This window comes from Pediculus humanus, genomic scaffold, assembly GCF_000006295.1.
Source record: "Pediculus humanus corporis 1103172107477 genomic scaffold, whole genome shotgun sequence".
In the NCBI taxonomy this organism is placed as follows: Eukaryota; Metazoa; Arthropoda; class Insecta; order Psocodea; family Pediculidae; genus Pediculus; species Pediculus humanus.
Window position 1 is genome coordinate 59,500 of NW_002987095.1, and position 15,000 is coordinate 74,499.

Genomic DNA, 15,000 nt, shown 5'->3' on the forward strand with positions numbered 1-15,000 from the left:
GAGCCTTTATAAACGTTTAGAATTTCAAATTTTTTTCCTTCTTCTTTTTAATTATTTTCCGAGATTTAATAATAATAATAATAATACGAAAGAAAGAAAATTTTGTGAAAAAAGAAAGCAGACGACAAAAAAAATAAAATAAATAAATTCAAGAGAGAGAGAGAGAGAGAGAAAAAAAAAAGCAAGAAATTTTCACCTTCGTAAATTTAATTTCAATTGACCTTTTTTTCTTTTTTCCTCTCCATTTTCTTTTTCCCTACCGTCGTCGTCCTTTTTCCCAAAAAAAAAAAAAAAAAAAAAAGAGAGAGGGAAAATATTTAAGAGAAAATGAAAAAAAAAAAGGAAACAAGTGTGCGGGAGGGGAGGGGGGTTAAACAAAAGGTTATACGAGAGGAAAAATTGCTCCCCCCTCCCACATCCCCCCGATTTTTAAAATGGGGAAAAACTCGGCGTGTACGATAGAGAGCGGGAAGGGGGAAAAAAAAAAAAACGTAAAAGAAAAAATTATTTGACGAGAGAGAGAGAGAGAGAGGGGGGGGCAGAGGGTAGAGGGTAAAGAAAGAACAAACACTTTAGAATCGAGAGTCATGAACTTGAATTAAAAAAAAAAAAATTTTTTTTTTTTTTTTTTTTTTCCTCCAGAATAATAAAATATTATCCGCGGGTGAAACAGAGAGAGAGAGAGAGAGTGGGGGGAGAGAGAGATGGGAGGGGCCGGGATGTAAGAAAACTACACATTTTCCTTTTTTTTCCATTCCAGGCTTTACGCTAAAAAATGTTTGGGATGCAGCGAAAGGATCAGCGCTGACGAATTAGTTATGAAAGCATTGGACAGCGTTTTTCATTTGAGGTGTTTCATTTGCGTCGTTTGCGGCGTTCGACTCCAGAGAGGAGATCAATTCGTCATTAAACAAGGACAATTGTTTTGCAGGCCGGATTATGAAAAGGAAGTTGAAATGCTTCAGGGGTATGCCCAAGGTACTTTATTAGTAAGCATGGAAAAGATGTAAACCACACCTCGATACCACACACCATACCCCTCCGAATCGTACTTTTTTTTAAAACTGACCTCGGACAGGTAAACAACAGGCATGTACCTACATCAAATAACAAATAATTTTTCCATAATATGTTTGTTTCTTCCCTTAAAAAAACGATAACAAAAAATTCAGGTACGATCAGGACTAATAATTATTTAAAAAATTCGACTCTAAACATTAAGACTTTATACAAACGAACTCACACGCACACGCACGCACGCACAAGCACACACACACACGTATACACACACGCATACACAAAAGCTCACAATTTTTTTTTTTTTTTTTTTTTTCGTGGCGATAAAATGGCGCCCAAAGCTTATGAGAGCTATAAAAATTACGACTGGAAAATACTTTTCGGGGGGGGGGGGAAATTAATATATTTTTTTTTAAATATATATATAAATTTTTTTTTCGAATTAATAAAACTTCGCTATAAGCTAAACGTGAGTGAATTCCCCCACCCCCCCGAATGAAAAAAGAATGAAGTTGGGGAGACAAAAATATTATCCGAAACTCCCTCCCTCCCTCTCCCTCCTCTTCCTTCGGCAAAGTTATTCCGTTTATTTTATTTTATTTTATTTTTTTTTTTTTTTATTTACAAAATTTGCGGTGAAACTTATGATTTTATTGAATTTCCGGGGAAGAGAGAGAGAGAGAAAAAGACCCCGAGGGACAAAGATGGAAAATAATAGAAGAAAAAGAAAGCGGTGGGGAGGGGAAGGAAGGAAGGAGGGAGGGAGGGAGAAAAAAAAGTTGAATCGAATACCACGCGATTTCTTTCTTATATTGGAATTTTAACCGGAACTGACTGACTCAAAAGACGCGCCCACGATATGAGAAAAGAATAAAAAGAGAAGAAAAATGGGGAGGGGGGAAATGAAGAAGGAGGAGGAGAAAATGGGATGCTGTGGAGTCTGCCACACACACACGCACACGCACACGCACACACACATCTCTCCTCCCACTTTTTCGTTTAATCTCAATTTGATTTCTTAATAAACGAAAGATTATCACCCTCGGCTATTAGCTAAAATCCAAACATGTATAATAATATTTTTTTTCAATGAAAAAAGGATTTTCTCTTTTGGCGTCGTCTGCTTAATAACTTTTCAACTGATTTTTCTCTCTCTCTCTCTCTCACTCTCTCTCTCTCTCTCTTTTCCTTCTTTCTTTCTTCCTTTTTTTTTTTTTTTTACAGCCGAAGCTGTAATTTTATTATTATTATTATTATTATTATTATTATTATTATAACGATCGTACCCGACCGTCTTTTGTGACTATATTAAACGATATTTTTACGAATCAACAACAAATAATATTTTTTCATATTCAAACTCGACTCAAACAAATCCTTCCTCAAAATGAATTTTCCCTTCCCCTCCCTTCTCCCCTTAGAAATTTAAAAAAGTGTTGCTGCCAACATTAAAAAAAAAAAAAAAAATTAATTTTTTTAAAAATAATTTTAAGACTTTTCCTACTACCATCGGTAATAATTTATACAAAAAAAAAAAAAAATTTTTTTTTCTTTTATCGATTGAAAAATTAATGATAATAATAACAATAATAATAATAATAAAATTTTTCAAATGATTATTATTATCATTATTATTATTATTATTATTTGAAAAAGATCGTCCGCTAATTAATGGATTGTTATTAAAAAAGAGTTTTTACTACCCCTCGGGTTTATTAATCTGTGGGAAAAATAAAACTTTTGACAGTTATTATAATTTCTGGTTGACCACATTAACTCTTGTTTTCATTGTTTTATTATTATCATTATCACTATCATTATTATTATTATTATTATTGTTACGTTTCTATACTCGTTATATTCTTTTCGTACGGTGGGAAAACGACACATTTTCACGCACACCTATTCACACGGAGGGGAGGAGAGAGAAAAACAAAAAAAAAAAAAAAGATTAAAAATTTCATAAAAATTACAAAGTCAAAATTTTTTTTTTCGGGGAGTGGGGGAGGGAGGGAGGGAGGGATGCAGCGAAAAATAAAAAAAACGTTATAAATAACCGAGATATATATATATATATATCTCCATGATTTACACTCTTAATTTTTGACCCGAAAAAAAAAAAAAACAATGCGATAACAAAAAAAAAAAAAGGGAATATTAATAATAATAATAATAATAATAATAATAATAATAATTTTCCGTATGAAAAGAGAAAATTTCTGGAACGTTTCACGATCCTCTCTCACTCCTCATCCACGTCAGACGACATTACATCCTATACGGCGGCAATCAAAAATATTTATTGAAAAACCCTCGTATATTAAAAAACATTTTTATGGTATGAAAATTGCTTTTTTCCCTCCCCCTTTCCCCCCCTCCTCCTCACCCCTCCCATCATTCTTCTTCCGAACGTTTCACCCATTCATACACCACACCGCTTGTTTCCGAAAAGGAAACCGTTCGTTCGTTCGTTCGTTCGTTCGTACGTTCGCAGTCATTCACTTCAACCAACCAACCCCCCTCCCCTTATATCAAAAAAAAATGGGGTTAAAAAAAAAAAAAAAAAGAGAAAAATAATAAAATTAAAAACAAACGGATAAATAATAAATGATACAAAAATTTTTGTTTTTTTTTTTCTCTCTCTCTCCTTTTATACAAAAGGAGATTTCACCTGTGATGATTTACTACCGTCGTCTAGAAATCAAGATGGAAGACGAGGACCCAAAAGGCCGAGAACGATACTCACGACTCAACAGAGGAAAGCGTTTAAGGCATCGTTCGAAGTCAGTCCGAAACCTTGCAGAAAGGTACGGGAAGCCTTGGCCAAGGACACGGGACTCAGCGTGCGGATAGTACAAGTAGGTACAAATTATTTTACTTTTCCCCTCGCTCTTTCCCCCCTCCCCCCATTTGGACAATTTGGAAATTGTCTTTCACGACGAACGCGCCTAAAAAAGTTACGCTTGCTCCTTGTAATAAATACAAAATAATAATAATAATAATAATAATGATAATGATAATAATAATTTTTTTTTATCAATAAAAATAATTTCAAAAAAAAAAAAAATCTCGCAAGATTTGACACCATCGTTGTCATTGTCGTCGTCGTCGTCGTCGTCGTCGGTTCCTTTTTTTTTTTTTTTTATTTTTGTTATTGTCCCTCAGGGTCCGAAACGACAGCACACAATGCTGACGACACAGCAAAGGGAGGCGTTCAAAGAATATTTCAGACTTTGCCCCAAACCCGGATGCAAAGTGAGAGAAGGTCTTGCAAAAGAAACAGGATTGAGCGCTAGGATTGTTCAGGTAGGATTTCTTTTTTTTTTTTTCTTTTTTTCTTTCTTTGTTCCGTTTCCGTTATTTCCCTTTATTGATTTCGAGTTTTTCCTCCCCTTTTTCCTCCTTTTTTACTTCTCCGATTTTTTCCCCCCCCGCGCTTCTACTACCCAGTTTTTACGTGAAAATAAAAAAAAAAAAAGTTACGCAGGCGTTATTTTCGGGTGCGTTCGTAAGTGATTCTTTCATTTTTTTTCTTATTATTATTATTATTATTATTATTATTATTATTTTCATGACGAAAAAAATCATAACGATGATGATAATAATTCTTACGTCATCGATCTCTTTCTGATTCTACCCCTTTTAATAATAATAATAATTATTATTAAATTTTAATCATGCGGACGTATGGTAAACGCGTTAATTAAAAGAGTAAAAAAAAAAAAAAAAAACCGCCACGCTCTCTTAATTTACCCCCATTTTTATATTAATTAAAAAAAAATTTTTTTTTTTTTTTTTCATTTATGTTCCCACAGGTTTGGTTTCAAAATCAAAGAGCTAAAATGAAAAAAATACAGAAAAAAGCGAGGCAGGAAAATAAAAGCAAAGATAGCGACAGCGGAGACGACAGAAAACCTAAACTCAAAGAGGAAGACAGCAGTAAGTTATATCATTATTATTACTATCATCATCATCATCATCATCATCATCATCGATGCTAAATAGAATTCTACGACCCGGAAATTAATATTTCATTATTATTATTATTATTATTCGACGTTTTTTTATTTATTTATTTAAAAAAAAAAACGTGTCATAAGAACGTAAAATGTGAATATCCTGGATCAACGAAACATATATGAAAAAAACTTTGATGAGGATGAGGGAGGGAGGGAGGGGAGGAAAAAGAGGAGTAAAAATACATGGTAGATGGGGGAGCGGGGCAAGAGAGGAGGATTAAATCAGACAATGAAAACCAGCAGGAAAGAAAAATATAAAGTCTCCCCAAAGTCAAAAATCTCCGACACGGAGACGTTAAAACTACCCAACAGCAACAGCAACACCAACAAAGATTGAATGACAATATTAATCCGATACGCTTTTATATATATCCTCATTCCTTTTTTTTTTTTTTTTTTTTTTTCCAATGGCAACCATGAACGCAACCTTTTCTTCATTCTTTGGTTAAAATTTTCGTAGGAAGCCTCATCCTTTTTTCCCTCCCTTCCTTCCTCCCTTCCCCCCTCTCTCTCTCTCTCTCTTCCTCTTTCTTTCTCTCTAATATCCGGTTTGATTTTTTTTTAATTTTATTTTTTTTTTCGTCGAATATAAAAAAAAAAAAAAAAAAGGAAAAAAACAATCTCGTCGTCGCCTTCCGGCGATTATATTTAAATTTATATTTGAAATCCTTTTTCCTTTTTTTTTATGTATTTCAACCTTTTTTTTTTTTCTACTCTTTCCTCTTCCTTTAGCCCTTTTCCCGTGTGTTTAAACGTAGTAGGAAAAGGTTGTTATTTTCATCGTCGTCGTCGTCGTCGTCGTCATTTTTATTTTTTCCGCGTAAAAATTACAAAAAATAAAAAAATAAATAAATACCTTTTTTTAATTAATGCTGAATAGTACCAAACTCTCTCGGTAAACTCGGTGCGTGCGTGCGTGTGCGTGCGTTATTTTTTTTGATTTCTCGAATTCCTCCTGAGAAAAGAAAAAAAAAAAATTTATATAAAATTTAAACAAATAAAAAAAACAAAAGAGAGAGGGGGGAAGGAAAACATAAAAAAAAGTTTAAAAAATAAAAATAATTTGATCCGAAACATTATTTAAGGCATGTGAGCCTTCCTTTCCTCCCTCCCCTCACCCCTCCCTCCACTCCCCTTCTAAAATATCTTCGGGATGATGAAACTCGTAAAAGGGTCGAAGAAAATTTCAAATAAAGATTGTTGGGTAGGTTTTCAATGAGAAAAAGTATTAGAGAAGAAAGAAAGAGTAAGAAAGAGTAAGAGAGCGAGAGAGAGAGAGAGAGAGAGAGAGAGATAGAGAAAAAGATAGTGGGAGGCATTTTTCGGCGGGAAGAATATATATATATATATATATATATAAGCTACAAAAACGGGGATGAATAGAACAGAGAGAAACAAAGATAGAAAGAAAGAAAAAAAAAAAGAGAGAAGGAGAGAAAAGGAAACTGGAAGATGAAATTTTGTCGAATAAGAAGAGATCACTAAGCAGAACAGTGGTTTCCCGTGGCAACCTACAACATCCGAGATCTAAAAACCAGCCAAAGTTTAAACCGTGTGGATGACATCTTTGACTTTGAGGGATGTTCAAAAAGTTTCAAATGTTTCAAAAAAAAGAGAAAAACAAAAATTTTATCTCGTCGTTTTCTTATTTTACAATCCTCACCCTCCTCCCCCCTCCCATTTTATTTTTAAAAAAATTTTCTTTTATTAAAATGTTTCGATTTCATCGGGTGAAAGCACAAAATAATAATAATAATAATAATCGAACGAGAAAATTTTTTTTTTTTTCTTTCTTTTCCTTTCCTTTCCTTTTCGATTTCAAGTTAATTAATTAAAATGTTCTATTAATTAATTAATTCAGGTCCCAATGGGAATTTTTTAAACGATGACAGTGATACCAACACAACATTACCGACAAATGAAAATTACCTACAAGGAAATTCAAGTTCGGACGATCACCTGCAATATTTACCGATAAAAGAAGAATTGTTAGACAATGACGATTCGTCATTTATTAAAATATCGTCTGGTCATCATACGGAAAATCATCATCATCATCATCATCATCACCACCACCATCTTTCAAGAGAATTCATGAGAGGTAAGAAAATAACTTAAATTTTATTATTTTCCTAATTAAAAATTTCCGTTTTTTTCTTATTTAATTACTGCGATAAGTTTTAAGGAAAGGTAACGATCGTGTCATTAGAATTTTTTTTTTTTTTTTACCTAAACCCCTCGTTTAAATCAACTACGTACGGGAAAATTGTTTTTTTTTTTTTAAAATTTCGTTCGTGGTAAATGCCAAAAAAAAACCAAGCGCGGAATAAATAATTTAAAAAAGGAAAAAAAAAAAAGGAAAATTTTCCAGGTATGGGGAGGAGAAGGAGGAGGAGGAGGAGGGGAAAAAAATATATATATTCTGGCAAGAAAAACGACGACAAAAAAGGAAAAAATTGAAAACGTGAAACTAAAATTGAAAAAAAAAAAAAAAAAAAAAAAAAGAATTTTTTTTTTCTTTTCCCTTTTTTTTTTTTTTTTTTTTTTTTTTTAAAGTCGAAAAAGGAAAATAGAAGAAAAATGGGTGGTGAAGGAGGGGAAGGGGAGGGGAGGGGAGAGATTTGGGCGGAAAGGTTGAAGAGTAAATACTGGTGGGAGTATAAAACTCCGTGGGGGGAGGGGGGGTGGAAAGATGTGAATGGGAGGAGATGTGAAAGGGATTTTTTTTTTTTTTTTTTTTTAAACGTGAAGAAAAGAAAGAGAAACGGGGGAGGGCGAGAAGGAGGGAAGGAAAGGGAGGGGAGGAAAAAAAGAAAAAGAAAAAAGGAGAAAGGAAAAACTCACACAATTTACTCTTGCGGTGTTTTTTTTTTTTTTTTTTTTTTTTTTTTTCGTTGCCTTGAGAAAGTTTTTCACGCAGGCCAACCTTACCAGAGAGAGAGAAAATTTATTGCAGACGGAGGACACGAGAAAATGAACCCTGGATTTCTGGGATTCCCTTACTCCGATTCGACTTTGGAACCAGCCGCAACCGCTCACCAAATATTTATCAATCAAGGACCACCGCCTTTGGGCCTCAATCCCATTGACAGACTATATTCAATGCAAACATCGTATTTCTGCGGAGAAGACACGCAAATGGTGGACCAGTAGTCCGAAACGCCTCAACTATCACACATTGACAATCAACGAAAAAAAAAAATATTTTAAATCCGTTTGATAAACATTTGTCAATGATTGCTTTTTCTCCATATGATAAACAAAACAAAAAAAAAGTGGACGATGATAAAAAACAAAACAAAAACAAAAACAATAAAACGTTTTGTGAAAGTGTGTGTATGTGCGTGTTATCAGCACAACAGTTGATTACGTTTTATATATATATATAAACTGTTATAATTAATTGTAATATTAATTACTCTCTCTCTATCTCTCTCTCCCTACCCCCGGCTCCCCTATTAAATAAATAAATATATATATATTTAAAATAATAATAATAATAATAATTTTTTCTTTTCCTTTTTGTTCTTCTTTTTATATTCATTTCAAAAAAAAAAAAATTTTTTTTTTCAGTTTTATTATTTTAAATTTCTTCTTCCTCTTCTTCTTCTCCTTTTTTTCTTTTTCTTTTGTTCCTTCCCGTAAGTAAAATATTCAAATGATAATGATAATGATGATAATAATGATAATTTTAATCCGTTTCGGGTAAAATTATCTAATGAATTGTATTAAAAACCGAGATAAAATTTAGTTTTTCAAATCCGTTTCAGGTGTTAAAATTTTCATTCTTTTTTCTCCTTTTTTTTTTTGTTTCCTGTGTACTCTCCCCGTGATTCTTCCTTTGTTATCCAGAATTTTACACCTGCTCCCAAAAATTTTCCTTTTTTTTTTTTTTTTTGTTCCTTTCACTCCATTTTGTGTTTTATCAGTAAAAAAAATTATATGGATTTATATGACGACGTGTGTGTGTGATATTCATAATGTCGATTTCATAAATCTTATTTCGGTTTAATAATTTATCTTTGAAGTTTTTACGACTTATTTATTTTCTTGTTTTCGATTCACGAGGATGTGGAGGAAGAGGGGGTGGTGGATTATTTTTTGATGACGTAACAAACATTAATAATAAAAAAGCATAGAGAATAAAACAAAACATGGTTTAAATCGATGATGACGTCATTTACTCGCACTGAAAAATTAAATTTAAATTTTTTTTTTTTTTTTTCTATAAACAATCATTATTATTATTATTATTTAACAAATCGTTTTTGGGGAAAAAATTTTTTCGAATAGTTTAAAAACAATCAATCATCGTCAACACACAGAGAGAGAGAGAGAGAGAGAGAGAGAGAAAGAAAATTTTTTGTGTTTTTTTTCTCTATGACGTATGTCGCAAGTGCAATGAGAAAAAAAAAATGAATCAATTTCGTTATGCGTTGATTTTCATATTTAAAAAAAAAATTACTACTACTACTACTACTAACACTAACACTAACGATAATAATAATAATACGGTGTAAAAATAATAAAAGGGAACAAACCGATATCAACCCTTGGTGTATAAAATAATGGATCATCCCTTTATAAAAAAAAAACATCTTTATTTGGACTTGTGGGCGTTAGTTTAAGATCGTTCATCAAATATCAAATCGGGGGCCTTCGTATTATAACACTTTTTACGTCATCTTTATTCTATAGAATTTAAAAAAAAACTGACAATCGAACAATGCGAACGTTTCATTTTAAAAATTCGAGCGACAATAATTTTTTTTTTCGTTTTGTTTTGTTTTTTTTTTATGACGACCGGGGTTTTGTGTTGTTTGGTCGATTACAAACCGAAAATCATTCTTAAAACGATTTATTATGATAAACGATTATTATCGAATTAAAAAAAGGGATTAATAATGTGTGATTACTATAAGTCATCATATTCATCTACTCGAATTACAATGTTATCATTATCATTATTTTATAACCATTCATTTCAGGTTCCTCTTCAACAACATCCCTAAGAAATGTTGTATGTTGTATAGTAATGTTGTATAGTTTAAGCATTCATTCCAGGTTCCTCTTCAACAACTTCTCCAAGAAATGTTGTATGTTGCAGAATAATGTTGTATAGTTTAAGCATTCATTCCAGGTTCCTCTTCAACAACTTCTCCAAGAAATGTTGTATGTTGTATAATAATGTTGTATAGTTTAAGCATTCATTCCAGGTTCCTCTTCAACAACTTCTCCAAGAAATGTTGTATAATAATGTTGTATAGTTTAAGCATTCATTCCAGGTTCCTGTTCAATAACTTCTCTAAGAAATGTTGTATGTTGTATAGTAATGTTGTATAATTTAAGCATTCATTCCAGGTTCCTCTTCAACAACTTCTCCAAGAAATGTTGTATGTTGTTTAATAAGGTGATTCCTTTTTTTTTTAAATTTCTAAAAGTTGTCTTCATCTTCTTAGCAAAATTGTCCCCTTGTTGATTGTACTTATACTTTCAACTCATTTTAAAAATAAATCTGAATCAAATTTTTGTGTTTAAAAATAGTAGCATCAAATCTTTGTTTCTCTGTTAGTTTTCTTGATTTTAGTTAATTCTGAAGAAATGTATTTCCTAAACTGAGCTCAGGTGATATAAAATGTATCTCTTAAGCAGTAGCAAGAATCAGAAAGCTTGTAAATCACATGTGCTATCTGAGTTGAACCATGCTGATACAAAAGTAATCCTTGTTTCTCTGTCCTCCATCTTGTTTTCAGTTTCCTTGTTGAGATTTTATATCATAAAGTATGTACACAATGTTTATTTGCATAAAACAATGTTTAAAAAGTATACTGTGCATAAAAAGTTACAATTTTATACCAAAAACCTAAATTGTCACATGTGATACATTAACCATGTGCCAAATGACATTAATTACAGGTAAAAGATTTTGATTTTTTTCCCCCAAATATTGATACAAGAATATAATTAGATTAAAAAACTGTTATAAAATAATACGAACCAGGAAATAAAGTGAAAATTCATCAGCATGAAGTGTTTGCAAAGCAACCATGAGCCTCATTGAAATAATCCATGACGCACTCATCATTATAGACCATGCATTATCTCATTATTACTATTATTATCATTTATAATTAATAATTAATGAAATTTTTTATGTTAAACAACTCACGATTATCTAAAAAAGAAGTCAAAACGTTCTAATATTAGCATAAAGTCTAAAAAAATTTTAATTTAATCTCAAAGACTTAATTGCATCACTTTGCAAATTGAAAAATTCATTTTTTGCAACAAGTAAAAAAATTTTAAAATGACTTACATGACCATTACAATCAAACGATCGTGAGAATCTTTTTAAAAAAAAATTGCCTCTTCAACCACGCTATCGTTTTTCGAATGGGTTAAAACCGTTGACGTTTTTTTGAATTTAATTCAATTTATAATTATTTAAATATAATAATTAATTAATTTAGAAAAAATAAACTTCATTCTCGTCAACGACAACAAATTATAAAATCTATTAACTATTTACTTTTTTAAAAAAAAAAAAATTTAACACAAAAAAAAAAATTAATTTCATACATCTAATTCTCACAGACACTTGTCGAATGTTTCGAATTCGCGCATGCGCATGAATTGTAATTTATCTATTTTAAAAATGGAACGTTTTGAATTCGAATGAGTGCAAAGTAGCGGGCGGGAAAAATTAATTTTCGATTCTTTTTTTTTTTTTTTTTTTATTAAAACGAGAGAGAGAGAGGGAAAATATTTAAATAATGAAAAAAAATCGTTTGATATAAATAAAAGTTTTTTTTTTTTAATTTTTTACTTTCAAGGACGAGCGGACATGTTTTTAAAATAAAAAAAAATACAAAGAGAATTGAAAACGCATATATAAATGCACACGTACACACACACACACACACACACACATGACCGACGCTGACGTTTGACAAACCGAGAGGAAACCAAACAACTTTTAATATTAAAATATTTTCAATGAATATTTTTCGAACCGAAAATAAAAATAAAAATAAATCCATGGATGTATTTTTTTTTTGTGGGGGTAGGAAGGGAGGGAGTGGGGGAAAAGAGAGGAAAGGAAACGATGAGGCAAAAAAGAGGTTTGAGGGTTAAAAATGGTAGACGACACACATACACACACAAGAGAAAAAATCGGGGAGTGGGGAGACAAAATGAGAATTGAAAATTTTTTATTTTGTTTATTATTATTATTATTATTATTATGGTAAAAATGCAATATTTATTGCCCACAGGTAAAGGTCGTCAAATAAAAAATAAAAAAAAACACGATATAAAACTTTTTTTCGCGGTTTTTTTACCCTCCTCCCGTCCCTTCCCTTCCCTTTCCCCAATAAAATTATTATTATTATTATTATTATTTGTATGATATTTGACGAAATAATAATAAATTGAATATGAAATTTAAAAAAAAAAAATGATCATTATAAACAATAATCGATATTATTCTAGTGACACGACAATGATGACGTCAATCCATCATATTTTTTTTTATCATAAGTTAACGATTAACGTAACGTTATAATGGATATCAGGTAAGGAAAATCATTTTTTTTTTTTTTTTTTTGACGAGAAGACGACAGGTTTAACATAAAAAAAAAAGCAGAAGAAAAGAAAGGAAAAAAAGATGAATTTTCTACAAAAAAAAAAAAAAAGGAAAAAAGGGAAGAAAAAAAAAAAAGTTTAATATCTGGCAAGAAAAATAAAGCTCTGAGAAAATTTTTCCTTCTTTTTTTTTTTCCTTTTTTTTATTTCTTTGACTTTTAGAAAAAAAAAAAAAAAGAAAGGAAGAGAAAAACTCCAGAATCCATTGCAGAAAAAAAAAAAAAATTTAGCATCAAGTTAATTCAAGATTTTGACCCGGGAAAAGGAAGGAAAAAAAAGTACAAGAAAAATAAGAAGAAGAAAGTAAAAAGAAATATTAAAATGTGCTAAGAAGTTTTTTTTTTCGTTAGAAACGTAAAAATGAGAAAAGAAAGAAGAAAAAGAAAAAGAAGAAAAGGAAAAAAAAGGAAAAAAAAAAAGATGGAAAGGGAAGATCATCTATCAGATGCTAACAGACAAGAGTTTTATTAAAAATCAGAAAGGGAAGTCAATAGCCCCTGAGGGAGAGAGAGAGAGAGAAAGAGAGAGAGAGGGGGGGTAAAATGGGGCTCCAAACCCGGGAAGTTACACTTTTGTAAAGGTTTCTAGAAATTTATTTCCTTTTTCTCTCTCTCTCTCTCTCTTTCTCTCTCCTCTTAAAATCATCTCTTATTTCTTTCTTTCTTTCTTTCTTCCTTATTTCGTCCTTCGTCTTTTTTAATAACTTTTTTTCCCTTTAAAAAAAAAAAATCATCAAATTTCAAAAAATGTAAATAATTTTACAAAAAAAAAAAAAAAAAAAACGTCGTGTCAGAAGAAAATTTCGTCAATTTGTTAAAGTAACGAAACCTTAAAATTAATCATTTTAAAAAAAAGGTTCAAAAGGTTTTATTTATTTTTAAAAAAAAAATTTTTTTTAATCCGCAATTAAATAATAAATAAATAAATAAAAATTAAATTTCATTTCCGGTTTTCAAATTATTTCCGTTAAGATTTTAATTTTTGGAAAAATATTACAAACTTTTAAAAAAATCGATCATTCGAAATCTCCCCCCCCTCTCCCCTCCCTAAAAAAAAAAAAAAAAAAAAAAAAATCTCCCGTTTTTTTATTTCCCCCTCTCTTCTCCTTCTTTTTTCATCTTCTTCTTCTTCTCTTTCCAGGTTTTTTTTTCCGGATATGGAAAATAAAAAAAATAAAAAAAAATTCTGATGAAACAAAATAATTTTATTATTATAATAATAATAATAATAAAAGAACCTTCTGGCAAAATGGGTTTAAACGCAAACTAAGCTTTTTTTTTTTTTTGGTTTTTTTCTTTTTCCTTTTTCCTTTTTTTTTTCTTCTTCCTCGACGAAAAGGGAGGAAGAGGAAGAAAAAACTGGAGAAAAAAACGAAAAGGGTTGTTGACCAATATTTTATTTTTATTTTTTTTTATGAATTTTTTATTTTTATTTCTTTTTCGATAAAAAAAAAAACTTTATAAATTTATTTCATGAAAGTAAAAAAGTAATAAATAATAATAATAATAATCTAAAACCACGACTTTTTTTTTTTATTAATATTATTACAATTATACGTTGACCCTTCGTATATATATTTTTTTTTTTTTATTAACGAATGAAACGTAACAACAGGTTGTAAAGTAAAAAATGATAAACAACAACAACAACAAAAAGTTTTTTTTTTTTTTTTTCTTCTTTGATTAAAGAATAGTACCGAAAATAGTAAGGCTGGGAGGGGGTGGGTAGGGGTTGGGAAGAGTGTAGAAGGGGGTGGGGAATGGGGGGAAGAGCCCCATTCGGATTTTATCCCCGAAGTTCATCTCCTTATTGTTAAAGTCGCGTGTCGAATCGAAAATCCGGAAAATCGGTAGCACGTGTTACCTGTTTATCCCTCTGTTGTCTTCGTGGGTGTCCCCTATTGCACCACGCGTGCCCCATTTCAATTTTTTTTTTTTATTTTCATCTCTTTTTCTCTATTTTTTTTTTTTTCCCTTTCGGATTTATTAATGTAAGCTAGCTTCTGTGCCGTCACACCATAGAAACTCTCTCTCTCTCTCTCTAACTTGCCACCCTTTTATCGTTTACCACTTATTCCTTACATATTTTTTTTTCCTTTTCCTCCCGCCCCCTCCCCCTATTCCCTTCTCCCCTCCGCACGTTCCTTTTGTTCTTTTTTTCTTTATTCAAAAGGAAAACTTTTTTTTTTTTTTTTTTCAATTGTTTCATTCAAAATATTGACAGTTATCAACAACAACAAACAAAAAATTTTGATTTCGTTTAAAACAAACAATTTTTTTTTAATATTCGTGCGCCATTTTTTTTCAGTCAATCATTCAAT

General features: G+C 30.8%; 1 protein-coding gene across 1 annotated transcript in view; it reads left to right on the forward strand.

Moving 5' to 3' along the window:
* Positions 1-8,189, forward strand: part of Phum_PHUM130890 (Insulin gene enhancer protein ISL-2, putative) — a gene marked incomplete at both ends in the record, with an annotated part of 13,345 nt that extends 5,156 nt beyond the window's left edge. Inside the window, 6 exons of the mRNA XM_002424430.1 lie at positions 761-978; positions 3,679-3,875; positions 4,833-4,956; positions 6,489-6,579; positions 6,929-7,065; positions 7,945-8,189. Of these exons, the coding sequence (XP_002424475.1) occupies positions 761-978; positions 3,679-3,875; positions 4,833-4,956; positions 6,489-6,579; positions 6,929-7,065; positions 7,945-8,189 (1,012 nt within the window). The remainder of the gene's footprint in view (positions 1-760; positions 979-3,678; positions 3,876-4,832; positions 4,957-6,488; positions 6,580-6,928; positions 7,066-7,944) is intronic.
* Between the last annotated feature and the right edge of the window lie 6,811 nt (positions 8,190-15,000).